Raw genomic sequence first — 27,318 nt, 5'->3', positions numbered from 1 at the left:
ACTGGGAGCTGTGCCGGGTTGTGCACGGCTGTCCTGAGCGAGGCCAGTAGAGGAGGCTGATTTGAGCATGACTGGGATGGCCTGCGAGTGGAGATATCTGAGGCTAGCCCTCCTCAGCCTGCAACCCTGGCGCTACACCAGGCCTCCATCACCCTGCCTCTGTTGGTCAGCAGGGTGCCTCGATGGCCTGCACTTTCCTTGCTTCCCCTGGGGACCTCATCATCCCTCACTCCCAGATACAGAAGTTGGCACATTTGCTCCCTCAGACCACTGAGGCCAGAGGGCAAGACTGTTGAAAAGCTACAACAAAACAACCACAACCTTTGAACTTACAGTCCCGGATCCAGGAGCCCTCAGCCTGCGAGAGGAATTAAAGGATGATTAAGACATAGCTGTGGTATTGATCTGTGCTAATGTTGTCTGAGGAGACCGAGGCCTGGAGGGGTGAGGGACCGAGAGAACTAGTTCGATGATTCCAGGTCAGAGGAGGCTGAGAAAGCGCAGAGTGGAATATCACCGTATGGAAAAGGAACTCGTGTGTGGAGGCAGGGCTCAGAGCCAGGGGCTGACTGGTGCTTGATGTGTGTTTCATCCTTCAATCCTGTGAGGTAGACGTTCATATAATCCTGTTCGTGTAGATGAGGAAACCGAGTGTCAGAGAGGTTAAGCAACTTTCCCAAGGCCTCCGAGTAAGTGGCAGAGGCAGAATTCTGATCCCAGCCACTGTCAGTCTCCAAAGCCCAGGCCCTTAGTTTTGGAATTGGGAGTAGATAAAGGATATAGCTGCTCCAGGGCTGGGCCATTCCCAGATGTGGCCATGACCCTGGCCTCACATATAACCCCTAAGCTGCCTGGCTGAGGCCCATGTGATCACCAATAGGGCATTGACATGAATGGAGCAATGCCATCAGACACAAGAACTTGGCTTGGATAAGGTTCCTTTCCATCTGCTTCTATCACTGCACTGCAGCGGAAGGTGCTCTGGCTTAACCCTACCTGGAATGGGGGGCTCCTGGCCTAAACCCAGGGTCCTGCCCCTCTCTGCCCCACATCCAGGCACTCCAGGCCTTGCACACAGTGTATTATTAACCACCAGCCCCCGATGGAGCCCATGGAGCAGGGACATGAGAAATGGTTGCCTGGTGGCCCAAAGAGCTTAATGAGCCACCTCAGTGCCTAACAGATAGCCAGGGGCTCAGCTGGGCAGCGGGGAAAGAGCGGCCGGCAATGGGAAGGGGCTGAAAGAGGGCTAAATGAGGCATGCAGATAAACACTACCCCCCTTGCCCAGGGGAGTCACTGACCAAGCTAGGTGCATAATAAAAAATGCCAATTTCATTCATCTTCCTGTCTGTATCCCACCTAGAGGGAGGATAAGCAGATTAAAAAGCACACTGCATTTGCGGGCTGTTTTAATCTTAGCACTTGTGGTCGGAGTTATAACCTCCTCTTTCGGGAGGAGGAATCTTTAGCCAAGTTCTCAGGCCCTTGTCCGACTGTGTCACTCCTTTTTGATAGCGCCCTACTGGTGATCACATGGGCCTTGGCTGGGTGGCTCAGGGGTCCATTTGAGGCCAAGGTCACGGCTACATCTGAGAATGGGCTGGCTTCCATGTGTCTGTCTCCTGGCTACTGACTGCACCCCTGACCCTTGTCAGCTCTCTCAGAAAAGGTCCCACTGGCAAGAGGTAATCCAGGTTATCTATCTTAGGATAGTATTTCCTCAAATGTATTCTCTTGAATTCTAGCTAGTTCCATAGGCTGTTAATAGTTATTCCTAGGAAAAATGGTTTCATAGCTAATGGTAGATTAAAACCAAGCTATACTGGTAGTGTTAATACAGGCCTTCTCAGAGCCTTTAAAATGCTAATGTCCATTGTGAATTTCCAAGTAGGGGATATGGTGAGCAGCATTTTCCAAACATTTGGAAACCTGCTTTCACAGAGGATCTCACCAGGTGGGTGCTCCTCAGGGCACGTGCTGGGAAGTGAGAGCAGCCACAGAATGGCAGGAATTGACCATATAGGACACGTAGTCTTGATCACCTACTGTTACAAGGGGAGGTGTCCTGTTCAGACCGTTCATTGTATTGTAAGAACAACTCAACATGTGCTGTGGGGGAGCAGACATTCGGGCTATGAGCAGAATCATCAGGAGCCTAAACCCCAGCTGAGCCCACACTCCAACTCCCAAGTTCGCCTCCATGACCTCGGCCCTACGACTGCTCTATAACATGGCGGTCACTGCCATCCCCATACCCAGGCTCTGTGGGGCCTCACGTTCTGTGGCCATCTGGACCTCTGGATATGCAAGTCCCTTCTCCCTGTGTTCTGAGGAGATACAAAGGCTGTCTCAGTGCATAAAAAGGGCCTTGTCCAGGAATAGCAGGTACATCCCGCAGGTACCACTGCTCCTTCATTCCATGCCCAGCACAGACGTCATTAATTGATCACAGCTCTCTTTCCCCAAACCTGGAAGCAGTGCCAGAGTCTTGTCAACACAGTGATCCAGGTAGCATTGCCAACTGATCAAAGCTGACATACAAGAAAACTGATTCGCTATCCCTAGCCTGGACTTGTCCACATCTGGGACTGGGGAGCTGTGGGGAGCAGAGTGTCCATGCGTGGCCAGGTGTGATGATGGTATTGGCTATGTCCACTGAGAATTCAGAGAAGAGCTTGGGAGAATTCAGAGGAAGGGAGTCTGGGGCCACCGTGACTGGGATCTCTTCTGGCCTGGGTTTATCAGGACAACCTTTTCCCTGCTTGTGGGAAATGTCTTTTGAGCTCTTCACATATGTTCTATGATGGAGCATCAGTGATGTCATCTTCATAGGCCAAGGACAAATGTATTCATTCAGTCATGCATGCACATTCACCCATTGATCCAACAAGCATTTATTAGGTGCCTGCTGTCTCCCAGATGCTGTGCAGAGGAAGCATTTGTTACTGATTTCCTGAGGGAGACAGAAGATATTGTCCCTGTTTGGTGGATTGGAACATTCACCAAAACACGAAACAATGGAGTAACTGGCCTTAGGTCAGTGGACAGGAGAGACATTGATACAGAGAGAGGGAAGGCAAATATGAGAAAGCATGCCAGAAATAGAACCTGACATCCTGCATTCCTTGGCTCATAAATACCTGTGAAAAATGGACCTTGGAGCTTGGAGCGCTGTCTCTTAGGGCCTAGAAAGACATTATTAGACCTCAAGAGTTATGAGAAATACAGAGATGGGGAACATTTGTGGGAAATCAGCACAAGGCCAGGAAGTGCTGTCACTGCATGGCTGCGTGAGAAGCATAGATAGGAACCGAGGAGACGTGGTGTCTGGGCCCAGCCATTTCGAGTAGCTGTGTGACCTTGTGAAAGACCTTTGCCTCTCAGTTCTCAGCTTCCTCATTGATGAATGCAGGAGGTGGGACTTTAGTGGTGTTTTCCAGACCAAATGATACTGCACACAGTAATTGCATACATTTTTGTCCACACTAAGTCAGTTCTTGCATCAAGGGGAAAGACTGCCCTCCTGTAACCATCTTCCCCTCTCCCATGGGAATAATGTTTTAGCTGGGCGTATGGAGGCCCAGCTAGGCAGTATGTTTCCCAGACTCCCTTGGACCTTGGTATGGCACATGGTTAGGCTCAGAATAATGGGATCTGAGGGAAAATGGTGTGTGCCTTTTCCACTATCTCTCTGGATGTACAGGAGTCCCCTGGCCTCTTCTATTCCATTGGCTGAGAGATGAGGGGACCTGAAGCAGCTGCCCTGGGCTCACAAGTAGAAGCCCCATGTTGTGGATGGCAGAGCCACCTACCAGCTCTGGGATCACCTGCTCACCTGGGGCAGAAATGAACTTTATCTTGTTGGAGCTCCTGTATTGTGGAGTGTCTTTGTCATAGTAGTTTAGTTGGCACATAACAAATAAAACCCTTTCAGGGCAAAACTTCCCCCAGAGTCAATTGGGTAGTTCATTCTGCTTTCTTTTTGGGCTAATCTCCCAGTCTAGACACTCAGCCTGTCTGAGATCAGTTCAAGGATAGCAAGCTCTCTGGTGGGTCCCTTGGGGATGAGGATACTGGACTTCAGAACTTCTGGATGAATAGAAGAAACTGAGGCTGTCCGTGATGGCTGCCACCATGGGGGCAAGAATGACAGATACTCATTTCGGCTTTGCTCGGCTTGCTGAAGGCGTGTGATTCTGAGTCCTTTTTTGAAGAGCCAGAACACTGGCCATGGCCCATGGGCGCCTTACCTGCTCACTCTCGTCACTGTGTAGGCCTGCTGACTCACCAGGCCACTCTCCATTCCTGTGGCCTCACCTTTCGGCTTAAAGGAGAAAGTCAGACCAAGCATTAAACATTCACAGCCTCTTCAAAGAAGTAGAAAAGCACAATTCAATCAGCAGCTGAGCCGTGGCTCGATGAAAAGTGTCCCACTGGCTCACATTGCAATGGCATTTGTTCCGGGAAATCTGTTCTAGAGAGGCAGAGTTTGAAGGCTGCTGGGTGGTTGAGGCTCCAGGTATTCCAGACCTCAGGAGAACACCCCATTACTGATAGGACCCCACAGAGTCCTGAGGACCTGGACTGCTTGCTCCTCCTCCAATCACTCATCATCAATAAGACAGCACGAAACGTGTCTGCTGGGCGTTTTGTGGGAGTCGGGAATACTCGCCACCACGGTGTTGGGGGTAGTTGGGGTTGAAAGCGCATCTTAGTTTTCATGTGGCATTTCAGATTAGGGACGTGTAACTCACAGTTCACATGTTTAAATAATGAAGGAAGCCTCCCCATGGGTGGGGAGCTAGCTGTCTCAGAACAGACTCAAATAATTTGGAGCGTTATCCAAGCTTTTCAAATGGGACATGCTGCCCTTGGGGTGCTGCTTCTAGATCCAGTGAGAATTGAAGGGCTCCCTGGCCATTCTGGACCCATTGCTCCTGGTCATGGGGAAGCACTAGGCAAAGGCTTTGAAGTTAGACAGCAACATTTGAACCCCTGCTCAGCCACTAACTGGGTGTGTGATGGTGAGCATTTTACTTAGCCTCCTTGAGACCATTTCCTGTTCTGAAAGTGAATTCTGCAATCTGCGTCTCAGAGGAGGGTTGTTGTGAGGATTAAATGAAGTGACCTTGGTAAAGCCATTCCCCTCACCAGCTGAGTGAGCCAGTGGCTGAACACTCCTGGGTGAGGAAAGGCTCACACTATGCAAAGGGATTCCTGGTCTACTCACCCACACCAGGGTGGCACAGGTCATCAGGGAGCTGGCCTTGGCCGCCATCTTCATCATCATCACCAGGTTGGTAGAGAAGGAGTGCAGGGTGACACTGGTGATCACCCCTCCCCTGAGGTCCCCCAGGGTATCGGGGAGGTAGCTGGAGTGCAGGTGGAGATAGGCCCCTCGAAACCTGGGAGGGGGAAGTCAGCTCAATCTCTGTGGTGCCTTTGGTGAGACACTCCAGGGAGGGAGGTTGCACATGTGACCTCTGTGTATTTCCCAGGTGAAGAACTGCCCTGTCCACCCCCAGATCATGGCCACCCACCTATTCACCTGGATGGAGATTCTAGCAATGTGCCACCCACACCACCTTCCTTCTCCTAGTCTCTGGGGCCTGGGCAGCCCCGTGAGCGGCAGTATTGTGAGGTTAGGAGGGCAGGTGCTGGAGCCACAGGCTGGGGGTTAAATCCCAATCTCACTACGTATTTAGCTGCTTGACCTTGGAGCAGTCACTAAACCTCATGGGGCTCGGCTCAGCATAGTGCCTGGCGCATGGCAAACCCTTAGTAAATATTGGATATTATTATGATGAGGATCCACTGTTTCCTGCTCAGTTTAACAATAGTGGTGAGTGCTTACGGTGTGCAGGGTACCATGCTAGGCATTGAGCATTTAAAGATGAATGAGGCCCCATTCCTGCCCTCAAAGAGCTCATAGTCAATGACCCTGACACCCACTGTGGCCACAAGCAGCCTCTGTTCTCACTCCGCAAACCTTGATCCAGAATTCCCATTCCTATTCTCAGCACTCACCCACTTGCCCTAGAATCATCAGGGAGATAAGTTGACTTTACTGAAGGTAACATAGGTGAGGACAAGTCTTATATAAGGCATTCCAAAGCAAACCACTTAAAACCCTCCTAGCTGTTCTCCAAAGCACCTCTGCCCATCCTCCCATGGGGTTTCTGCTTCTGCACCTGCACCCGGAGAAATGCCTGGCCTTATTGCTCCTATCTTGCCTTCCTCCCAATTCTTCCCCAAGTCTTAGCAGCCCAGTTGCGTACTAGTGAGGCAGACAAACTCCAGATTCAAGAGCCAAACTGCTGTGGTCCAACTCCTAGCTCCCCTTCTCATGAACTGTCAATTCTTGGGCAGGAGGCTGAGTTTTTCTAAGGCTCCCTTTGCTCATCTGGGGAATGGGCATGTAACAGTACCTGCCTCAGAGGGTGTTGTGATGGTTCTGCCAGTTAATGCGTATACAGCATATAGAAAAGTGTCTGGCTCACAGAGGGTGTGTTTGCTGCTGTCATCATCAGGCACAGCAAGTGTGCATTCTCCTGCTTCTACCTCCAAACTTGTCTCCCCCTTTTCCACAGCGCTCGGCCACTCTAAGGGGACACTCTCTCCTTAGAGTGACGCGTCAAGTTTCGTTGCCTTCCTTGTGTGTCTATTTACTATGAGAGCATGTGGGTCACCTTGGAACAGAGAGGAAGTGCCTGAGCCCAGCCTGGGGGTCTAGAGAAGGCTTCTGGGAGGGGTACACCTCTGAGTTGAGTTTTATCCAGGTGAGGACATTGGGACGAGCACTCCAGGGAGGAAGAATCAAATCGAGGAGGCTCCTGGAGCTGGAGGAGCGTGGTGGAGTGGGGCCCAGGAGGGGCTGACTGGTGCTGCCGGGAGAGAGGGTGGATTGATCAGTCACAAGGAGAACCGCTGCAGCAGGGCTCAGATGAGGTCAGATCTGTTTTGAGAACTCAAGTGCCTAGCCAGGGGGTGAGCTGGAAAGGTTCCCATGGAATCCCCAAATATAGGCAGGGCAAATCCACAAAGACATGGAACTGAGGCCAGGCTGGGCAGGAGACCCTGGGGCTGCTTCCTGGTGTCAAAGTCGTCCAGTGCGACTACCCCTGTCACTCAGGTTTCTCATCAGGGACCTGAGCACCCTTGTCCCTGATGGGCAAGCAGAGGTCAAACACTTCACAGGCTGGTGGCAGCAGAAAGCTCCTGCCATGGTGTTCTTTCTGGTAAAACAAAACCATGCAAGGGTCACGGGCCTGATTCCATGCATACTGCTGCCTCTAACGGGGCCTGTGACTTTGACAAGACTCTTCCCCTCCCGGTCCTCAGCCTTAAACCTGGAAACAGTGAGGTTGAGTGGATCGGCTCTGGGGGCCCCTCAGACACTCCTTTCTCACCATGTTTCCACCTCTGTCATTCTCTCCTCCTGGGGATCACCCAGAATTCGCGTAAATTCACGTTAGCAAATACACAACAAGCAGCCACTCTAAGCAGGACACTGCCCCAGGCACAAATGCCATGGATGGCATAGAAAGTCTTTTATCAAAGGAAGCTAAAGATACACAGAACAAGAGGGACATTCTGCAGAAACTACCATGTGACAGATTGATCTCAACTTGTTCTATAACCGGTTCTGAATCTTATCTTTCCGTTTCTGCCTCTCTCTGACCCAGGGTGAGGCCTGGTACTAGACTCTTATCTCTGGCTTGTTCGCTTCGTCCACTGCAAAGCCTGCCTCTGATCAGGATTATGCCCACTTGGGTCTGAATGCCTGACTCTCTTGATTTCCCACATGTATTATTCTGGCTCCTGATCCTAAATTAAGAGGGCTTTGCTGAGGGTGCTGGAAGTTCACAAAGACTGGGGTCCTAGAACCTATTCCAGAGCCCACCAGAGTGATCTCCACACTGCTTCTTCCTGGTCATTCACTCTGGGGTCTTCCCTGGCTTCAATAGGGCTGCACTAAAGTCACTCCAGAAAAGCAGCTGTAGGGCTCTGTCCCATCTCTTCAGGCCTGCTGCCTCAGGACACATGGGCCTCGTCTGATGTCTTGCACCCACCTCATTCTGCAGTTACCACAGTGATACCCAATGCAGGAAGGCCCCGCAGCCAGCAGCCCCCTTTCTCTGCATCTTCTGCAGTTTCTCTCATTGTCTCTCCGCAATGCCCACAAAACTTGTCCAGTGGCAGCTGGATGTTTTGACAAGGAGCTATCTCTCTGCTTTATAAACATGAGCTCACAAATCCCGCTGATGCTTCAGGAACATGGCAACTATTCTTAGCCCTCTTTGCTGACAGGAGATAGAAAGGGAAGGAAAGATAGAGAGCACTGTGTTCACCACACCTGTCACTACGCCTTGTCACCTGAACCCAGGAGTTCTCACAGAGCCTTGTTCTCATTCCTCTGCTTCAGTCTTATTTTGGGGAAATGTCTATCTCCCCAGCAATGACATGAAAGAGGGAAGAATTGAGACGTCTAAATCAGAGCTAGAAACGATGCTGAAATGCTGCAATTTTTAACTGCAGAGATTCTATAAAGAATGAGACAGACCACGGGGCACCAGATCTTGTCCCCCAGTCTCCTCTCTATCGAATGACCTCTGGGGGAAAAAATCTACAAAAAGAGATTTCTCCCCTCCACCACGACTGCCTTGACCAATTCATTTCCAGACTTTCCAGCCACAAGGATAGTTGCAAGTTTGGAGTCCACATGTTCACTAGGTATTGCCTACCCCTTTGGGGGGGAAAGAGAGCCATCTCCATCTGGATGGATGGGTTCTCCATGCTTGTGCTGTAGTCCCTGTGTACCAGACACTGGGTTCCAAAGAAGCAAAAAGACAAATCTTTTTCCTATAGGACTAACAGTGTCAAGAGATGATGGAAACCCATGTGACTAGGGAGACTAGTTCTCACCCCAACTTGGCCTCAAACACAGTGTGACCTTGGGCAAGTTGTTTCACCTCTCTGAGCCTCAGCTGGCTTATCTTTCAAAAAAAACGCTGACAGAGGTCTCTTCCAGCTCTCATATGCTATAATTCTATTTGATTCCTTCCTGCATTCTATAACTTCCTTTTTTGGATGGAGGGAAAAGCTTTTAAATAGCTTAATAGTTTGAAACATTTTATCCTCTGCTAGATTTCTTTAGGCGGTAGAATGTGGATTCCGGGACCACTTTCCTATTTCTTTTCAAGCTGAGTGATTGCTTTAGGTCAGCTGTTAACAAAATGAGGTCAAAGTCATCATTTCAGTCCACAAGCTTTCTAATTCTCCAAGTGAACTGCCATGCTTTCCCTTTACGTAAGGCAGAGACGACGCCCTGAAGTGGTGAGGGCTGAATCCGTACTGGAAAGATAATGGCAGTGTCTGCGTAAGTAGCTTAGAAGTGAATTAACCTCCCCAAATATACGGATTGGTTCAACAACCTTGGCTGTTATCTGGGCTTCATTCTCAAATGCTAATGAGCAGCTCCCCCTGGCACTGGAAATGAGCAATAGCTTTAGTTTTTCACAAGTGGGCTCAGAAGAAAGAATGCAAAAAAAAGAGGTCTTGAGCTGTCTCGCTGTTCAGATTCTGACCTCCAGAAGGACAGGGACTGGGGTAGACTGAGGGTTGTTACCACTCCTCAGGGCCCAGGACTGGACTGGGCAGGGTCTTCAGCAGTGCTAGATGTCCTCCCCCCGGTCAGATGACCGAAGAGTCAGCAGATTCAGACTGCCTACTTCCACCTGCCATTACATCACTGAGGCCCTGGGCTGAGGGATGGGCCCATCCTTACTTGGCGTAGGCTTTCTCCAGCAGGCGGGGCCAAAACTCTTTGGTGTCCCGAGGATGCTCAAAGAGGTAATCCTTGTTCAGGACAGGCAGGCGATCATCACCACCGCTTCCACCCACTGGCCACACTGTTAGAACTGGAAGAAATGGGGAATATATACCTTAGTAGAGTTGGGGTAGGAAGGAGCTCCTGGACCCTCAACCCACACCAAAAAATAACCACCGTCACCACATGACCCCCACAATGCAAAAATGAACTCTATTCAGAACAAAATCTCAGCCTATGTTGGATGGACAAGGGACGGGCATGTCATCTCCACTGGCAGATGGAGAAAATGAGTCACAGATCCAGTTAGTCAAGGAAAATACAAGCAGAGAGGAAGGAGACTTGGGTTCTAGTTTGACTTTGTTTCTAACTCTGGCCTCGCTTTGGCAAGTCCTTTGTGAGCTCCAAACATGAGGCTCTCCAGGTACATCTTGTGCACAGAATGGCAGTAGGGGGAGAAGCTGCTGAATAACAAAGGAGAATGGTAGACACAGAGTGTTGTAATGGGGGAAGGAGAGCCTACTGGGTGCTGATGGCTTGAGGCAGGAAGCAGGTGGAGAGGAGGCAGGGAAGGCATCCCAGATGGCAGGGACAGTCTGGGCAAAGGCCTGGAGGCCGAATGATAAGGATTGCTCAGGAGGATTGAGCACTTACAGCCTCCCTCTGGCCCTCCTCTCTTCAAGTCAAGCTGGCCCTTCCATCAGAACAGCAGAAATGAAACTGGCTGGCGCTGCTATTGCTAAGAGCACAAGTGAACCAGATGTTCCTCTCCAAAACAGACTGCTTTAATCTTCAGCATTCAACTCTTAATGGTTCACCCAGGAACATCGCCAAATGAGGAAAATTCATAACAAAGCCAGCCTTTTGGAGTTTCTTTCCTGGTCTCCCCTGTGCTGGATAAGCAGCAGGGCTTCAGGCTTCAGGCCTGAGACTTGATGAAGGCAAGTCTCTGACAGGTGGGCTCAGAGTAAAGCTGGGTAGGTGCAATCTATCATCTGCTCAGCAGTGACAGGAAGCCATCCGCATGGACTTTTTCACAGCTGGATGTCGCAGATGTTGGGCTGTTGCATTTAGCTGAGGATGCACTTTCAAAGCCGAGATGGAGACCAAGACAGAGACGTCACTAGAGACAAAGCAAAGAAGATGTTTCCACGGTCATTAATGGACCAGCGCACTGCAGCTGGTTCGGCACAGCTGTGGACGTGGGTGTCCCTATTGCAGTAAGATGCATAGGTGGGTGAGGTCAAGAGCCAACGGGATGTTATTAGAGGGAGATCATGAAACGCGTCTGAAGCATCAAGGAACGCTAATCCAGCTCCCAGATGGGGGGTACTGGCAGGACAGCCCGATCCAGATTTGGGATTTAATTGGACAGCAGAGTTCAGTAGACTGTCCAGTGAGTGGAACTATGCTTGATTCCTGGTTTTGCCTTTAGTTACCTGAGCAACAGACACTGGGTAAGACACTTAATTCTCTGTGACTCAGTTTCCTCATCTGTCGTATGGTGGTAGGAGTAATAACTGCCTCATGGGGCTGTGATTGGGATCAGATGAGACTGTGAAAGTGAGATCACAGTTTGCTAAGTAGGAACTGTTTTTCAATAGCCTTTTTGTTCAGCACCTAGGATAGTGCCTGGCACACAGCCACCATCACGAATGAGTGAGTCCTGGCTTGAACCAACCTGGTTAGTTCCCCCTTAGAAGTCACCCTCACTCCCATCTCCCCACACCAGTAATGCTGACCAAACTTCTCTCCCTGTACAAAGGCAACATCAGATAAGATCATCATTCCCAGAGAGGATGCAAATGGCCTGACTGGTGGTCAAGAATGAGGCCACTGACCTGCATTTGCTGGTTCTCCTCTCTGGGTGAGGAGGACTGGCATCTGGATAATGTTTGCACCCTCCAAGAAGCATGCTCGTGCCATTTTGCCAACATCCAAGTGTCTGAGGGTAACCATAAGTATTTGGGAAAAGCACCCAAATTGTCCAGGCATTGGCCCCTTTCCAGGGAGCAGTACCCAAGCTCAGAGTGATGAGAAGAGATGTACAGAGGTCAGCACTGCAGCTATTTCTGGGGAACTATGGGACTTTCTTTACCACCCAGAAGGGCAGAGAGTGTCCTGCCTGGGCCTTGGGTTGTCACTACCAACACTTGCAGCCCTACCAACACTTGCAGCCCTGGGGAGAGCCCAGATACGGCTGAACCCTACATCCTCTAGCTTACTCCTCAGTGTGATCCTTGGACCAGCAACATCAGCATCACCTGGGTGCTTGTAAGAAGACCTGGTATGCAAATAGTTGAACTTCAGGAAGAGAGAACAGGATAAAGGAGAACACCCAGAAATAATGGAGGGAAACTTAGCTGAGCAGAAAAAGGAGACAGGTCTTCAGACTGAAAGGGTTCACTGAATTCCAGACAAGATTAATTTTAAAAAGGCACATATCTAAACATATTCCAGAGAAATTTCTGAACACCAAGGAGAGTGAGCCTCTTATAAACTTGCAGTTTGAAAGAACATGTTGCCTATGAAGTCCAGAGCAAATATTAGCACTGGATTTTTCCTCCGCAAGATCAGAAGCTATAAGAGAATGGAATAATGTTTACAGACTCTTGAGGAAAGAGAATATGATCCAAGAGTCCTAAATCCAACCGAAATATTGTTCTTAAGTAAGAACAAATGAAAAATACTTGTGTAATCTGAGGAAACTATTTAAGGAACTACTCCTACCTAATGAGCAAGAAATTAGAACAAAAATCTTAGGAGGAAATGAAGGGTGAAAGAAACAATGGTGAGCAATGAGTTTTAAATATGCTTTGTACAAGAAACATACTTATAACATAGTGAAAATGAAATTGATAATGAAGGGATGAGCAAAGATGTAACAGGAAAGTGTAAATCATAGGAGGCTGGAGTGGAAATAGGAACATCAGATAAAGAGAAATTCAAGGCCCAGAGCATTAAATACAACAAAGAGGACTACTATGTCAGCTTTATTCCAACAATCAGATAGCAAGAACATAAAACTTTGGCCACCAAAGAATATAGCAGGAAAAGTGTAAAGTCAGAACATCTGAAAACATAAGAGGAACCCTCCAGACTATAGCTTTGGGGAAGAATTTCAATTCATCTCTTTTAGAATTTGTCAAATCAAGCAGACAAAAACTAAGCCAAGATAAGAGAGATAATTGCAGATAATACAATCTGCAAATCAGATGCTTGATTCCATGTATAAAACTCATGACCATTGGGTAATATATATTTTTCTCACATGTCCATGAAACATCTACAAAACGTGTCATGTTGGCCATAAATGAAACTTTAATAATTTCCTAAAACGTAGAGATTTTATGAATTATAGTCTCTGACCATAATTTAATAAATCTAAAACTCTACAACCAAAAGATTTCCCCCTGTAAAGCTTCATCAAAACTAAAAACATATTATCTTAAAATTAGTAAAAGTAAGACATCTTATATCAAAATCTATAGATACAGATAAGATCTCAGAGGAAAATTTAGTCTTAAAAGTTTTTTCATTAAAAAAAGACGAACAATATTAAATGACTTGTTCAGAAAACAAAGAAAAAAATAAAATTAACCAAGAGAAAGTAAATGGGAATTAATAAAAATAAATTGAAATTAATTATATGGAAAACAAAACCCCAAAAGAAAACGAATAGAATGAATAATGAAAATTAAAAGTCGATTCATTCAAAAACCAATACAACAGATTGGTTGGATTAAGAAAAGCTGGATTAAGAAAAAAAAAAGGAAAAATGAATATATAGCACAGGAATTGATAAAGTAGATTTAACCACAGATTAGAAGAAATTAAATGAATTTTCAGAAAATAATATAAGCAACTTTTGGGCAATAAATTTGGAACTATAGAAGAAATAGTTGGTTTTCCCGGCAAACTATGAATTTCAGGAATTAATTCCAGAAGAAATAAGAGACTCAAGCAGATCAATAGCTATTGAACACGTTGGAAGAGTTAAAGAAATCACATTTAAAAAGGAAGTAGGTCCATATGATTTAGCTATTGTCTACGTTACTTTCAAAGATCAGATAATCAATGATTAACAACCATTATTCAAATTATTTCAGATCAAAGTATGTAAAACTCAGTGGGTTCATTTTAAAAAGCCAGCATAACTTAAATGTGATAAAATTAACGTAAACAATTAGAAATCAATTCTACACATGATATAGATGCAAAAATTCTAATAGCATTTTTAGCAAATTGAATCCAACAGTGTATTACAAGAACAGCAGACCAGGAAACAACGTTACTAAAATCATGAGAAGGCAGGATTTTTCAAAATTGTAATGTTCTAAATAATGCGACATGGCAATAGAGCAAAACGTTCTATAAATAGTAAAAGAAGAGACAAAATTATCTTTATTTTCAGATAATATTAGATAACTAAAAAAATCCAGACTGTACTAAAGAAAAAAATTAGAATTAGTAAAAAAATTTGGTAAGGTGACTAGATAAATTTTAATGTATAGTAAGGAGTAGTTTTCCTCTTTTCAGCAATATCTACTTAGGAATGAGGGGAAAAATCTCATTCACATTAGCTGCAAAACTGCAAAACATTTGAGGGGATAGCACCACTCTGAAAACATAACTACAACATTTTATTGCTCTGAATAAACTAGTTCTGAATAAATGGAAAGATATACCATGTTTCTGGAAAGGAATAATTTAAGTAATAAAAATGTAACGTTTCCAAATTAATACATGAATTTAATGCTACTCCACTCTGCATCACACTGGCTTTTCTTTTTACTTGACACAATGATTTTAAAGTTCTCGTTGAAGAATAAATGTGCAAAAATTACCAAGATATTTTTGAGGAAAGAATAATGAATAATAAAGGAGAACTCGTCCTACCAGATGTTGCAACTTACTCTAAAGCTACTGTAATCAAAATAGCAAGATATGGCACAGGGACAGACGCTGACAAAAGCTCAGTGATGAGCAGGGTTCTTGATCAATGACTTTTTTTGCTAATTGTTTCTGCTGTTTCTTTTTATTTACATGAAAACATTTGAACTCTCATCTTTCCTAGGTGTTGTCAGATTGTGAGCTCAAATCCTTTTTTGGAGGTACTCAGAGAAACTAAAACGTAACTGACTCTTTCATCTCAGGCTGCCAGACCATGAGAATATTCAAGACACTTGCCTCCCTGTGCTCACAGAGAACCCCACATAAGGGTTGTCCCAGTGGTGCAGGTACTAGGAAACGGAAAATTCCTGCATACTGGTGTGAAAAGGTTTGGTCCATCAGGATCTTCTGCAGATGCTGTGGGTTCTGTCAAGGAGCCCAGCACTGCCAGGAACCAGCAATCTTCTGTGAGGGTAGATAAGCGACAGGAGGATTCTTGGACAAACCTGGAAGACCTACCCCATGCATTTCACAGGTCTTTGTCACCAGGGTGCGTATACTTTCTTCTGAATAATGCATTTTTTTTTTTCTGTCTGGGAGAACTGGGTGAAGGATTCACTGGGGCCAGTTCCAAGCAAGATAGAGAAGGAGCTGGTGGTCATGGTGATGGTGATGGTGGTGGTGGTGGGTGTGATGAAGGCAATGATGAGGGTGAGGGTGGGGATGGTGGTGGAGATGGGGTGATGAGGGTGGTAATCAGGGTGGTGATGGTGGTGGTGAGGGAGGTCAGAGAGCCCCAGCCAGGCTTGGGCAGAGCTGGTAGATCAACTTGCCTTTTGATTCTCATTTTGCCAGGGGTGCCCAGAGCTAAAGTGACAGGGAATTTTGTTTCCAGCACCAGGACAACGGTGCTCTCTACAACTGGAACAACCAACTATGTTTTTCTTTGCTAATATTTGCTCAACCTCATTACCCGTGTCAGGGCCTCTCTAGCCCACACAGGGGTTCTCTCCTCCTCCCCTTTGAGGGACACGTTGCCTTGTTGAGGGACACGTTGCCTTGAGTTTCTCCTTGGACGTTATTGTGAGCCCTTTTGAGCATGCTCATCCCCTTCTCCTGAGTCTTACCCGCTTCACCTTCAACACAATCAATTATTTGAATGCCATTTTGTGTCAGACACTGTGCTGGGTGCAGAAGCCAAAAAGACACTCTTGGAGAGGTCCTTCCTCCAGTTAGGTGGACCCTCGTAGGAGGATTATTGGCCTGTGGGGGTTTTCCCCAACACTGAGAACAAGCCAGGTAGGCTTCTATCAACTTGGCCCTAAGACACCATGGTTCCACCAGGCGAAGTCAAAGTGCAGGCATCTTTGTAAGCTGACATTTTAAAGACATAGAGTCTGTTCTTAGAAGAATTGCTGTCTTACTTGGCCGTGTCTCCCAACTCCCTGTCCGCTTTCTCCTCCAAGCCAGTCTCGCATACCTCTTGCTCAGGGGTTTTGCTAGAGTATACCTGATACCACCCAGGGGCCTCCTTCAAGGCAGGCCTCCACTTCACTGTCCACACTGGTCAACTCTTAGCAACAACTCTGTCCCGGGCTGTCTGGCAGGTGGGAAGGAGTCTAACAGCCCTGGATTCAAATCCAACTCTGTCACTTATTGCTTATGTGACATTAAGGAAGTTATTTCACCTCTTAGACCCTTCATTTTCCTTTGTTTTCACAGAATGGAGATGTTGTGAGACATAAATGAAGTAATAGCACACGCAAAATATCTGACACAGCCATTGCAGAAGCTCAATAAATGTTTGCTTCCCTTTTCTCGGTCCCTCCTTCCTTCCCATCTTCCAGCAGCTGATGCTTCTCTCTGCTCAGCACTCAGATTAAACCCTGTGTCCATTTTTTCCCTTTTTTCAATAATTCCTTACCGCACATGGCTCTGCACACCTATTGCTGAGCTGACTTGCAGGTTGCAGGACTGGGCGTGAACAGTCCATCCACAGCAGCACTGAGGGTGCCGGCCTTGCCTCCTCAGGAGCTGGGGCAGAGCTCCGTGGGTCTGGGTGGACACCACCCTCCACCCCTCCCTACCTGAAGCTGACTTGGGCAGCCTGCCCCGATCTGGGGCCGGGAGGGGTGAATTCTTACGTGCCTGTCCTTGTTGGATGTCAGATCTTCTCGCGCCTTCCAGGGTGAAGTGAGGCTCTGACTTACCCTTTGATAAATCCTTAGAAAAGAGGGAGAAAAGCTATGAGCATCTTTCATTCCTCTGTGTCCCAGTGTGGTACCCAAGACATCACTCATTTTGTCTTTGAGGAGTAGAGGTTAATTCTTAAATAGGTGCTTAAAATCTGAGTTAGGAAAGTTCCCCTCATTCTTCAGGTTTTATTGCTATCAGGAAGGCAGATGTCACAGGGGTGTATATGTAACTGACAAGACAGGCAATAAATGCCTAAGCAAACTGCATGCAGAGAGAACGTAAATAAGGACTCAGGATCCTTACATCAAATAGTCAGCCATCCCGATCCCAACAAGCAGTGTTTTATTAAGAGGTTATAGACAACCAAAAAAAAAAGAAGAATAGGATACATTTATTAGGAAGAAGCTTTTATAAACATAATAACGCTTTCTTTGTGAAATGTCATCTCTTAGAAGTCAGCGTAGGCATTCTGGGCTCCAGGTTCAAGTCCAGTCACATGCTGCACAGGATACTGGATACGTATTACTCAGATATTTGCCCACTCCTTGGCTAACTCACAGACTGACTCTGGAAGACCCCAGGCTTGTCTCAGGTGCTGTTATTCAGCACCTAGTCCTTCCCCAACCTCCAACACACATCGTGCCTGCCAGCCACAGAGAGGGGCTTGCTAGAGGATTCTGCAGGGCTGCAATTCCCTAGGGAGAATTGTGGGAACTCTCAGCAGACCTGAGGATTGTGCCAGGTCCTGGAGCAGCTCCCCAGGCACTTTGGGGGAACACCGGGCCAAAGATGTGGCTCCTGCCCCAGCCCCACCAGCCCTTTGGATTTGCCCCCTCCTAGGAGCCCATAGGATTATCCTCAGCGTCCTCTCTGTGCGGCTCTTCCTGGATTTCCATGGTATACGTTTGCATAATTTGGTAATTGTTCCTGTTTCGTTTCTTCTCACATTGACAGTTAAGTCCCCAGAGAGCAGGGCTGCAAAGTGGGAATGGGTTCGTTTGCTCAGCAGCCGTGAATGGATGGAGCGCCGTGCCTTGTGAGACCTTCATAAACTGCCAGTTTCCTGGTGGAGCTGCCAAGGAGCAAACAAAGGTGTGGGAACGCGTGCGTCAGCTCGTGTGCGCGGGTCATCACCTCACCTCACCTCCTCCCACTGCCTTCCCTGCAAATAACTGGCCCTTTCAGATGGCCAGGAGAGGCACACTCAGGCCCAGGCCCTCTCGGGGTGAGGGGGACCCTGGGGTGGTCCCAACCTGACCCTCTGCTGTACCCACGCTGGGCAGAACCTGGGGGTCTCTCCCAACACAAGCAAGCAGGGCAGCCCTCTCTGAGGGGCCGCTGTGGTGAGCAGGGCCATGGAGGGAGCGACCCTCTCAGTTTCTAAACAACTTGGGGGCATTTCAACGGCTGTCACTGTCCCCTCCCTTCTAATGGAAGAAGGAAGTAAAGGTCTCAAAGGAAGCCTGCTGTCAGTGGGCAGATGCTCATGCTCCTCCACTCCCAGGAATTAGAGGCTGGAGGCCATCGGGTATTTGGACTGGGACAAAGACAACTGTGCTCAGCTTTCTGCGCCCCCCAGCAGCCTCAGCTCTTCTTCGCTCTTTTCTCCTGGTTTTGCTCCAGTGATCCCCAGAGGAGAGGTGGACGTGCTCTAGAGTTGGTTCAGACGGACCTGGTATGGAGTCCAGCCCTGCGCCCTGCGTTTCCCCCAGATGACCTGGAGCAACTTCCTGTCCTTTGCTGAGCCTCAGTTGCCTCATGTGTAAAATGGGAAGATTAATACAAACTGGAGGGCAGGTGGGAGAATCAAATGAGAAAGCAATCAAGGCGCCGGCTGCCCTTTCAAACCCTTGCTGAGGGCCAGGTGCCGTATTCACGGAGGTCTCCCAACAGCCTTGCATGGCAGGAGTCTTTCCATTTTACAAATGAGGAAGGATGTGAAATACTTAGTGCAGTGTCAGGCACAGTACTTGTTCAATAAATATTGATTCCTTTCTTCTGGAATAATTGCAAAATTAAAAAGGCCATATCATAGACAAACCCAGAGCCTCAATGCATTCATTATTAAACAAGGTAGAATAAAAACGTGAATTAGGCAATCAACTCATAGATGTTAGAGAGAAAAAGACAAAAAGAGCCTCACAAGCATGGGTGGAAGGAAGTGATAAAGAGAACAATCAGTGAATTATAAATTAGAAAAACAGAAAAATCAATAAAGCAAATTGATTGTTCTATTTGGGGGCGAAGGTTTACATAGACCCAACCTCTGGCAAATACGGTAGAGAAAGCCAAATAAAATTAGAAAGAGAAATGAGATTTTAGCAATATAAAAACATGATGTAAAATTCTATACTAATCACTTTAAAAATACTGATGATTTTCTGACAAAAATTAACATGGCCCCAAATGATTCAAGTTAGTAAATAATCTGAGAAGATTAATAACCTTGGAATAGTATTTTAAAATGATCAAAGAACATCTCCCTAATATTTCTGTAAAGGCTTCTAAGTACACACAATTTTCCTGCTGTGTTTTCTTAGACTTTCAGGGAACACACAATTCTTGTATCACTTACAGTTTCGGAGTTTAACAAAAAAAAAACAGAAAGAAAGAAGAAGAACCCTGCCACCATTTATTTTGAGAAGCCAGCATAGCCTGGATGGCCAACCTGAGAGAAAACACACACACATACACACACACACACACACACACACACACACACACCCCAGACTGATTTCACTTATGGAAATATACCTAAGTAAAATACTCAGCAAATGAATCAATAATAAATCATAAGACTAACCCGCCATCATCAAGTAAGGTTTGCCATCGACAAGCAGAATACCAGAATTTTTGCATGTCAGGACGTTTAATAATATAAAATAGCATTTTCATGAACCAAAGGAGAAAGAATTTATATCCTTCCAATAAATGCTATGAAAGCATTTGACCAATATACCACTTTCTCTGATTTACCAAAATAATAAACATTGAATTAACAAAAATTTTAGCTAATTTAGGAACAGAAAGGTATTTTAATGTTATGAAAATTAAATGGCAATCATTTCAAATCAAAAATCAAGTCAACATCAAGTTTATGGGCAAACAGTGGAATCGTTTGCATCAAAATTGGGCACAGAACCAGACCAACAGTCTCCTGTCCTCTACGCTGCCTGTTCCTTCTCCACCCTGGGCTTTAGAGGGGTGCTGGACGATCTAAATAGAGCAAAGGTAGGAAGAGACAGAGATTATACCCAGAAGCAGTCTAGTCTGCTGGGCTGACTTCCTGAGACAAGGCCCAGAGAGGAAATAGGTACAGATGGCTGGGAAGATGGAAATGCTCTGGCTCTGGGCAGGTCCCCTGTCACCAGGCAATGAGCAGCCACCACCCTGAGTGTGACTCAGAGTCACCTGGGAGCTTCCCAGACATGGAGACTGCTGGGTCCCGCCTCCCACAGCTGGATTTTAGTAGGTCAGCCAGAGGTAGAGCTCAGGATTTACAGAGCTCCTCAGAAGATTCTGAGGCCCAGCCAGGGTGAGGGCACAGGTTCAGGGCAGGTGAGCGATTTGTTCCAGGTCCCCCAGGAAGCAGGCTGTGAATTAGCCAATCTGGCTCCATAGTGCCTAGCTCTTCCCCATGGACCACATCAGCAGGCAGAGTCTTCTTGACGTCAGTGTTTTCTGATTCTGTGAGATGGACTGGCCCTTGGAGGGCTCTGAAACATCCGTCGGTACAGAAAGAAGCTGTGGTGGTTAAATTTATGTGTCAGTTTGAATAGATCATGGGGTGCCCAGATATTTGGCTAAACATTATTTCTGAGTGTGTCTGTAAGAGTGTTTCCAGATGAGATTAGCATTTGAATTGGTGGGCTCAGTAAAGCAGATTGCCCTCCCCAATATGGATGAGCATCATGAATCTGCTGAGGGCCTGAATAGAGAATACAGAATAGAGGAAGGGAGCATACCCCCTTCTCTGCCTGACTGCTGAGCTGGAACATCGGTCTGCCCTTTCACTGGGAATTACACCACTGGCACCCCCTGGTTCTCAGCCCTTCCCACTTGGACTGAACTAAACCACCAGCTTTCCTGGGTCTCAAGCTTGCAGACAGGAGATTGGGGACTTCTCAGCCTCCATGATCACATGAGCCAATTCCTCGTAATAAATCTCTCATCATAAACATATTGCTAGGATATATATATATATATATATATATATATATATACACATATATATATATATATGTTCTGTTTCTCTAGAGAACCCTGGCTAATACAGAAGGCATCAGCCATAGTCAAACAAAGTACTCTTAGAAACTTAGTTCGGGATTGTGGAGCCCTTTTTCAATGCAGTTTGGGGCAATCTCTTGTTATATTAGGCATGCCAGAAGTTCGTGTAATGCAAAAGTCCTTGGAATCTTAGGAAATACCCTCTCTGAAGTGGTACCAAACCCAGTACTCTCCTGCAGTTGTCTCTGGAGGTGTCTCTTCCAATGAGACATCACTTTGTATATTTCCAACAGTGATTCCTGCGTTCTTTTCAAAGGCTGCTCATGTACTTCCCCAGAGGGTGTACTGTTCTTGGATGAGGTTTAGCGTCTTAGCACTCAGACACAGGCCCTTTCAGAGGGTGGCCAGAGTTCGGGCTGGCCCAGGTGGCGGTGTCACTCCCTTTTTCTATTTTTGCTCAAGAACTTTGCTTTATTGGCATCAAAGATCTTTGGCTCAATGGCGATTGGCTGTTGGCTTTTCTTCACTTTCTGTCACCTTCTGTTACCTCTTGCCTTCACAACCTCCACTCATATCCCCACTTTGTCAACCCCTTCCTTTTCTGAAGAACTCCTTTTGGTCCCAAGGTGAATCATTTCTAGTGAATGATCCTTCCAGAAACTCTGCTCTGGCTGCTTGGAAGATGCAAGTTGTTGCCTAAATAGGCAATGCTTCATTCTGGGATGGCCACAGGCCAGAATCCACAGTGGGGCTGGGTGCCGAGCACCCATCAGACAACACGCTTTGGGCCCACAGCCCATTCTGCAGTTGAGCAGTGAAATGTTTTTCACTAGAATGGAGACAAAGATGAAATTTCAATCCCTCAATCTGACAGATTTGTGACCGCACCGTGAAGATCTATATCTACAATTCTGTGCTCTCCAATATGGTAGCCACAAGCCATATTGGCTACATAAATTTAAATTAAATAAAATTAAAACTTCAATCCCTCAGTCACACTAGCCACATTCCAAGTGCTCAATAGTCGCATGTGACTAGAGGCTACAGTATTGAACAGTGCAGAAAGAACCTTTCCAACATCACAGAAAGTTCTATTGGGCAGTGCTGATCTATTGAGTGAGGATAATGATATTATCTACCTCACAGGACTGTTATGGTAATTAAATGAAATGTATGTAAAGTGTTTAGATTAATACCTAGCACATGTACGCACTTGATAGATAAAATTTATTATTATTAACCATGAAATAAAAATTCTAGAAGAAAGTCACTCTAAGCACCAAATTTAGTTCAGAGAAATGTCACATAGATACTCCATGTATAAGCGTAATTCTCAGCATTGTCTCTTGCTGACACTGGGGGTTGTAGGAAGCGTTGAGGCTGATGAGGAGTTGGGTCCCAACAGTGCTATTTGCTTCATGCACAGGTACAGGTTACTTAAAATAAAATTAAATTTAATTTAATTTAACAGAACCTGATTGCCTGCTGGTGGGGGGAGTGTAGGGAGGTGAGGGGGGTTTAGAAATTGTTTAAACCAAGAAAAGCTGAATGAAGCAGTAGAAGGAGCTCCTACTTCAAACACAGTTTCAGCAGCAAATGGACTAGGTTAATTGTTAGAGGGAGGGAAGACCAGAAGAAGACAGAGGTAGGCAAAAGGCGAAGGGGAGAGAGAGAGAGAGAGAGAGAGTAGAGAAAGGAGCGAGAGGAGAGAGAGAGGAAAGAGAGAAGCAAATGTAAGTGTGGCCAGCAAAGAAATATGACATATCCACATATACATTTTAAAAGAAGTGCTGGAATGAAAAGTGACCCCCTGGTAGAGTTTGGGTAAGCTTTTGGATAAGAAGAGGAAAGGGAGTAAAACTTATCTTGCCCCTGGCTGTCTCCATTTCAGGTTCCTGGCATGACTCTGTGTAAGTCATTTCCCTTCTGTTTGCCTCAGTTTCTCCGTGACCCCAAAAGACATCACAAGTTGAGTTGTTACTGGAATTAAGATAATAAGAAACTCTCAACCCTTTCTAAATCGAAATGTTATAAATTCTTCAACACTATAAATATTGTCTCACATCTATTGCTCAGCACCTTGTGAAAAAAAGAAACAAACACTTTCCAAAAGAATCTCAGCTTCTCAAAATAACAAAGGGAAAAAAATATAACCCTTCCAAATCTTAAATAGAGTTCTCTGTTCAGCTGTCCTTAGGAGGTGAAGGCCAGAAGAAGAGAGTCATTGTCGGGGACTTGTCTCTTGCTGCTAAGATGGACCCTAGAAGGCTGAAGCACCCCCATCTTTCTTTAAACAGCATTCCAAGCCCCACCTGATCCGCACTAATCCTCCCTTTCCCCAAGGCTACAAATCTGTCCGAAGTTAGGGCAAGACTTGGCCCCTCCAGAATTCTATGTCTTGTTCTATGTCATAGAAAATATATTTTCTGTGTAACCTAACCTGGCTTTATTGAAAGTGCTCAGCAGAGTGTTCAGCATTTACTCTGTGCTCAGTAACAATTGCGCATATTGTAATCATGAGCTCACTAGACATTGTATTATTTTCTCTTGTTCTAGGTTCTGCTGGCTACTTTTAGAAGCATGAACAGGAGGTTTGGGCATCAGGGCCCTCAAAAAGGTCCTTACCTGGGTCCTTTGCATCAACAGTAGTCCTGATGAGATTATGAGAATGTTGAGTGTGCCGAGAAATTTCCCATGGAGTTTCATGCTCTGAAACTGAAATAGTTCTGGAAAAACCAACAGGTCTCACCTTGCTGCAGGTGGAGTGAGTGGCCATCTCCTGGGGTGGGGGTGACAGAGGGGTGTGAATGTTGTCCTGTAATATCTCCCTAATTTTACAGCTGATGTCTGAAATTCTGCTGTAGGTATCAAGCCTTTACAAGATTGAAAATACAAATATAAATGAGAGAGGTGAGGCAATTATTTAAATTCATCCTATTGTATAAGTGACTGACATGATAACTTCTGTTTGAGTAAATTCTAACAGGGAAAGAGAAAAGAAGAGAAAGACTGATACCTGAAGAGAATAAAGAGTGATGAAGACTGATAGATGGGCTCAGTTATGGAGATGGAAGAGACCCTGAAAACCAGCTACTACAATCTTCATGCCCATTGTTTCCCATTTTTCAGATGAGAATACTAAGGCATGTAATCTAGTGATGTGTTCATTGTCAGAACTGGGTTAGAACCCAGGGGTCCTGGTTCCTGGTATAGGGTTTTTCCATCCCACTGAGGATACAACACTGCAGCCGAGGGACCAGATGAATTTAACTCTCCTTCCAGTTTGCTTTGGGCAGCCCTGAAAACCAGGTCTCAGGCCCATCCGTCTTTCAGTGGGAGGTACCATGGCAGGCAGCTCAGAGGGTCCAGGAGCTGGGTGTGTTCCTGGGGGGCTCACTCACCTTTGGCTGCTGGAGAGGTTTTGTCCCTGGAGCAGCTGCAGAACTATGGAAGATGTCTTGGCAGGGAAAGTCTCATCCTCAAACAGCAGACCTCTGCTGAGGCAACGATCCTGCAAGAAGTTAAAGTCCTGGCCCTTCACCTTGATGATGGGGGTCCTGGCTAGAGGCTTCTGGCTGTGTGCCATGACTTTCCCTAGAAGACGTCTTACATCTGTTCTTTCTGGGGAGAAAAAGAGGTATTTTTAGGGAGGAGCTGTCAAGTTCTTTGCATCATGGGATGTGAGCCCTGGAAGGGCACTCAGATGTCCCCCCTAGATGTCTAGCCTGACTAGAATTCAAGCATCCTCCCTCCCAGGTCAGTTTTTAATCTGCTATACTGAACAGCTCCTCGGTGTGTTCCTATGTGCACGAGAGACCTTGGCGGTATTTGTACATTAATGAATATTTATTCAGGACTGACCTTGTGCCAGGCACTTTTCTGAATGCCGGCAATCCAAAGACAAATACGATACGATCTTTACCCCCTAGGGGCTCACTATCAAATGGGAAAGAAAGATTAGATATTTTAACAATTAGCTATCATTCAACGGAAACTGTCTAATTAAAAACATGCACAAAGTCCTGTGGATATAAAGAGGAGGAGCTATGAACTGCTGAGGAGAGTCTGGGATGACGCTCCCCCAGGCAGTGACATTTGATTTGGGCCTTGAAGGAAGAAGAATTTGCCAGGTGGAGAACTGGTGGGTAGATATATAAAAAAAAGTTCCTCCAGGTGCCCTGAGTAGCAAGCGCATGGAGGCCCAGGAGTTGGATTGGAAAGGTCATGGGCGTTAGAGGGCATGGGAGGGGCTGGAGAGGTCGGTGGGGTGGGGGCTGGGGAGTGTTGGCAGAGATGGCCAGGAAGGTGGGCTGGAAAACTAGACTGTGAAGTGTTTTATACCTTGCAAGCACTGCAGGGCCACTGAAGTGGTGGGTCATGGTCATATCTGTGTATGGGACTGTGGAACAAGTTGGAGGCCAGCATGGTACTGCTCTGGTGAGGACTCTCTTCCTGGCTCACAGATGACCACTTTCTCACTGTGTCCTCACAAGGCAGAAAGAGAGCGAGAGAGAAAGAGAGAGAGAGGGAGACCTTTACCTCTCCTTTTTAGAAGGCCACAATCCTATTGGATTAGGGCCCCACCTGTATGACTTCATTTAACCTTAATTACCTCCTTGAAGGTCTTTCTCCAGATACAGTCACACTGGGGGCCCGGGTTTCAATATATGAATTTGAAGGGAACACAATTCAGTCCATAGCAGTGACTAACCCCAGGCTGTCCCAACAACTTCCCAGCCCTGGTTGCATATTTCAGGGAGTGTGCAGATCAAAGAGAAATTGGGGGCATATCAACAAGGACCTCCGGGAATAAGTGAAGGATGCCAGTGAACATGAGGGACAATGACAGGCAGCACCTAACAGTGGCGAGTATGTGAACACTATTCAAATTAATGGAAAGATGAGGAGGGCCCCTTCACGGCAGAAAGGTCTGAGATACCTAGATAGTAGCATCTTTGGTCTGCCAGCACCTAGTACCAGGCCTGGCACACAGTGGGTATTCTATAACATTCTTGTGAGTCTTGGTGGAATGAATGTCACATATCAGCTATTCTCAAACGTCTTCCGTAGAGCAGAAGCCTCAGGAAATGCTTCATAAATAACAGATTATGAGGTCAAATTGCTTTGGAAATATTTCACATCCAATAGTCCTTATGCAGATTCACAAAAGGCTCCAAGAAGTCCTTGAATAAGGAAAATTATTTCAGTTTGTTTTCAGTGTTTCACACTTATATAACCAGCAAGTCTTCTTATTGGAAACTCTTATTAACATAGGGAAAAGATGCACAAAAATTTAATGACTTCACAAAAAAAATCCCAAAAGCTAAATGACTTCAGAAGATCCCAGGTCCTCATTCTGCCCCTCATTAGCCATATGATCCTGAGGAATTTTTCTAAGCATGCAGCACCTTGGCTTTCTCTTCTGTCAAATGGGCACAATGATACTTTGTTGAAAAATAAAATGAGAAAATATATGGGAAGAGATTTAAATCATAAAGTCTTATACAAATCATTATTTATTTCTCTGATTCTAATAATCTTATCGTAATCTATCTTGCGTTTATCCCACTCATAAATGGATACTTGAAGGTCTGGCCCGGTGGCATAGTGGGTAAGTTTGTGTGCTCCGCTACGGCAGCCCAGGGTTCACAGGTTCGGATCCTGGCAGCAGGCCTACACACGGCTCATCAAGCCATGCTGTGGCAGCATCCCACATACAAAATAGAGGAAGATGGGCACAGATGTTAGCTCAGGGACAATCTTCCTCAAGCAAAAAAGAGGAAGATTGGCAACAGAGGTTAGCTCAGGGTCAATCTTCTTCAGCAAAAAAAAAGAAAGAAAGAAAGAAATGGATGGTTGTAAGAATACAGGGGTCGGGGGCCGGCCCTGTGGTTTAGTGGTTAAGTGTGTGCACTCCGCTACTGGCAGCCCGGGTTCGGATCCCGGGCATGCACCAATGCACCGCTTGTCGGACCGTACTGAGGCGGCATCCCACATACAGCAACTAGAAGGATGTGCAACTATGACATACAACTATCTACTGGGGCTTTGGGGAGAAAAAGGGAAAAAAAAAAAAAGGAGACGGATTGGCAATAGATGTTAGCTCAGGGCCGGTCTTCCTCAGCAAAATGAGGAGGATTGGCATGGGGCTGATCTTCCTCACAGGAAAAA

At 46.3% G+C, this 27,318-nt stretch overlaps 1 protein-coding gene across 1 annotated transcript in view; it reads right to left on the bottom strand.

Moving 5' to 3' along the window:
* Positions 1-24,733, bottom strand: part of CAPN13 (calpain 13) — a 51,182-nt gene extending 26,449 nt beyond the window's left edge. Inside the window, 10 exon segments of the mRNA XM_058550705.1 lie at positions 2,258-2,264; positions 4,253-4,326; positions 5,233-5,407; positions 9,790-9,889; positions 9,892-9,922; positions 15,076-15,154; positions 15,156-15,189; positions 16,869-16,947; positions 23,018-23,042; positions 24,549-24,733. Coding sequence (XP_058406688.1) covers positions 2,258-2,264; positions 4,253-4,326; positions 5,233-5,407; positions 9,790-9,889; positions 9,892-9,922; positions 15,076-15,154; positions 15,156-15,189; positions 16,869-16,947; positions 23,018-23,042; positions 24,549-24,733 — 789 coding nt within the window.
* Positions 24,734-27,318: the final 2,585 nt, after the last annotated feature.

The sequence above is a fragment of the Diceros bicornis genome, chromosome 12 (assembly GCF_020826845.1).
Source record: "Diceros bicornis minor isolate mBicDic1 chromosome 12, mDicBic1.mat.cur, whole genome shotgun sequence".
NCBI lineage: Eukaryota > Metazoa > Chordata > Mammalia > Perissodactyla > Rhinocerotidae > Diceros > Diceros bicornis.
The sequence above is the reverse complement of the archived record's forward strand: the minus strand, read 5'-3'. Positions and strand labels throughout refer to the sequence as shown.